Source organism: Naegleria gruberi (genome assembly GCF_000004985.1).
Source record: "Naegleria gruberi genomic scaffold NAEGRscaffold_105, whole genome shotgun sequence".
Classification (NCBI taxonomy): domain Eukaryota; phylum Heterolobosea; class Eutetramitea; order Acrasida; family Naegleriidae; genus Naegleria; species Naegleria gruberi.
In genome coordinates this window covers 1-3,651 of record NW_003163222.1, presented here as the reverse complement: position 1 = coordinate 3,651, position 3,651 = coordinate 1, and the positions used below count along the sequence as shown (strand labels likewise).

Genomic DNA, 3,651 nt, shown 5'->3' with positions numbered 1-3,651 from the left:
CGGTTGTTTCCGTTATGAAAATTAAACAAAAAACAACAAATTAAAAAATTAGTGAAAACTGCTTGTGGCTCTCATCATGATGGATTAATAATACCAATACCAATTCTCAAAATACATTTCGGAGAAGAAATCTTCATGAATAGATTGCACAAATTTACTCAACACACTCTCTATCATCAACTCTTCAACCAAGGCAGTTATTTAATATCATTACCACCATCACACCATCGTTTAAATTCCTCAACCAATAACAATTAATTAATCATCAGAACAAATATTATTTCCTTAGCCATATCATCAAAACAAATATACTCGGGCGCGCTTAATCGTTGTATTCTCCTGTGTTCATGAACATGATGATATTAATAGCCTTAAAAAATGTTACAACAACATCAACAACAACAATATCATAATGTTCTCCTCGTCCTCATTTTCTTCATCCTTACTATCATGCCAATGAATTTAGGTAAGAAATTAAATATAATTTATTTACTAAATGTTGTAATATATCTTGTTCAGTACCTTCCTTTTGAATGCAATCTCAAAGCTATTGCAGATTATTGAGATACAATCTTTAAAAAGGGCGGTGGTAGTTTGTTTTTTATTTTTAGATGAACGTTTTTAATTAAAAATTCAAAGTCATGATTGTTGCGCAGTAAAAAATGACAGTAGGTGTGAAGGATGTAGTTTGTCAACAGTGTGGTAAATGCTTTACGAAAAGAGGAATAAAACAACATATTTCAAGATCCCATCCTACACCCCAAAATTCATCACAAAATATTACTCAATCATCTACACAAAATAATAATTTAAATAATTCTTCATCACAAATTCCATCACAAAACAATCAATCAAATGATAATAATCAAAATAAGAGAAAACCTCCTTCCGAAATCAATACAAATAATAAGAAAATTAAAACAGCAACAACAATTCCTAACGGATGGAAAACACAAGATAAATTTAATAACCCAATTTCTTCTGCAAGTGGAAAACCTATCAACCTCAAAAACGATACTAGTTATAATATATTTATACAATATTTGAACTTGGAAATTTTGGAACATTTTGTTGAATATACAAACAATTACAGTAATAAGAATGGCATTATGTATGAAGGCAAAATATTAGTTGTGGATAGTAATTTAATTAAAATATTTATTGGAATTATTTATTTAATGGGTTTGATACATTTTCCTTCCACTAATGATTATTTTCGGTCAGTCACTAACAAAAATCCTTACTTTCATTGTCCATTCATTTCAAAAGTAATTAAACGTGAATTATTCTATGCTGTTAATTCTGCATTTCATTTTGATATTTTGGCATTAGCTAAAAAAGTAAATGAAATATCTAAAAGGTATTGGAAGGCCAATGTTTTCGTTACTGTTGACGAAACAATCATTCCCTTCAAGGGAAGATGGAAAGGAAGACAACATGTATTTGGAAAACCACATTCTACAGGAATTAAATTATTTTCACTTTGTGATGGAGATGGTTACATGTATCACTTTTGGATTTATCTCGGAAAGGATAATCCAGAAAACGAAGCAAGTACTGTGGAGGATTATGTTTTAACAATGGTTAAAAAATTACCAAAAAGAGATGATAATTTGAAATATGTTGTTTTAGCAGATCAATTCTTTGGATCAGATTCATTGGCTAAAACATTAGTGAAGGATTATAATGTCGAGACAATTTTGAGTTGTAGATGTGACAGACCTTCGGAATTATTTAAAAATTATTTACAGAAAAAAACATCAAAACAAGGAGACACACAATTTCTTGTTTCTGATGATAAGAAATTGTGTGCTTTGACAATGTATGATTCATCAAAGGTGAATATCATTTCATCTATTGGAAGTACTGAAATAATTAATGAAGCTCGGAAACGTAAACGACCTGGGCTATTAATTGATTACAACAAGCACATGAATTCCGTTGATAGATTCGATTCCACTCTTTGTTTATATTTGTATAAGCATAGAAAAAGGAAGTGGACTCGAGCTTGTTGTTATGGATTACTGAAATTATTATTAGTTAATTCTTTTGTTGCTAAGAATTCATTGGATATTTCGGAAGGACATCATAAAAGAGGAATGGAACAAAGAAAGTTTATTGAAGAGGTAGTAGTGGGATTGTGTACTCCATCTCAATTTGGAGTTGTTGAAATTAGCAAACCATTTGCATCACCTTTGAATGTTTCGGAATTGAATAAGTTTTTACAAAATCAACATTTTCCCATCAACACACTACCAGACAAAAACAACCCGAAATCATCATATGGGGTATGTAAATATTGCAAGCATTGTAAATCACATACAACCTTCAAATGCAATGCTTGTAATGAATTTGTCCATCCAAAATGTTTTGTTATACATATGAAAGAGGTTTATTTAAATTCGATCCGAAAGATTACCAACAACATTAAATAATTAATATATAATTGGTACAGCTGATCCGATGATATGAAGGAGATTCATTAATAAATTTACATTTAATGTAAATTATTAATGAAATGTACCGAGACCGATTTGCTTTAATCGTAACCAAAGATCATTTAAGATCCTTGCCAAGGCAAGTTGTGGTTGGTTCTAGCAAGTTAGGTTCAACTTGTATCAAATTATTAGGAAGTTATCAGTAGTAATCTCATATTATTGATAATTCTACCGTGTACTACTGATACAATTGACTTTTCATGTCCGTGGCTTTACCTTGGTGTGTGTTAGCTTGTAGAGTCATGTATTGACCCCTGAAGTCCTTGTGTCAGTAATGTATCAACGATAATGAGTGGATCAGTGGTGTTTTATTATTGGGAAATTATCAATTCAATTAATCTTAATTGAAATGTTTCAAATCGTGAAAAAAGTTAAAGTCAGATTAGTCCACATTTTAAAAAATTTAAAGTTGACTAATCCGCATTAAAGTAACCGTCACCCTCTCATTTTCATCTCAGTCAAATCTCCAGAGCATTGGTGCTGCCCGCGCACACTGAGCAAGATATAGGATTTTTAAAACCCTATTGGAGTATCATAAGAAATTATGTAACTTTCCAATGTTCTCCAAATGGTAACTTCAAAAGAAGGCCTCCTCTCCTTTCACATTTCACTTTCGAATCAAGAAGAACATTAAAAAAAATGCTTTCTTTCGTCACCAACATTTTCAAGAAGAAACCAAAATCAACCGAAACTTCAAACAATGGATCGGGTGGTCTTCAAGGTGAATCCAAATCATTTGGTGCTATTGGAATTATTCCTAGTATGAGTATTCCTCACATTGATGCCTCCCATCAAAGTCAAGATACCAAGTTTCGTAAAGATCAGGCTACTTTCTATACTGCTAAATTTAAAGAAATGATAAAAGCTAGAATAGCCTATCGTAACGATAAATCCGAACCAACATCCTTCTCTCTGTTGGAAGCTTCCCAAGCTGTTTTGTTTAGTTTTGGTGAAACTAGTTCGATGAGAGGCCTTGGTGATAATTGGATCGCAATTTCTGATGCTGAGAATCCTGCATATATTCGATCACCATTCAAGATTAGTTCAGTCGTTATGGGCTATACAGAAGCTATTGCAATTACTGAAGATGGATTTGCATTGGGTTGTGGTTCTAATTCTAATGGTCAGGTCGGAGTTGATAGATCAGAAAGTG

The 3,651-nt window shown here is 31.8% G+C and overlaps 1 protein-coding gene across 1 annotated transcript; it reads left to right on the top strand.

The window, feature by feature from the left end:
- Positions 1-3,137: 3,137 nt before the first annotated feature.
- On the top strand, positions 3,138-3,648 carry NAEGRDRAFT_76260 (uncharacterized protein; the record flags this gene model as incomplete). Its single annotated transcript, XM_002668767.1, has 1 exon — positions 3,138-3,648. A coding segment is annotated over one exon (511 nt), but the record flags the coding sequence as incomplete, so codon positions are not given.
- Positions 3,649-3,651: the final 3 nt, after the last annotated feature.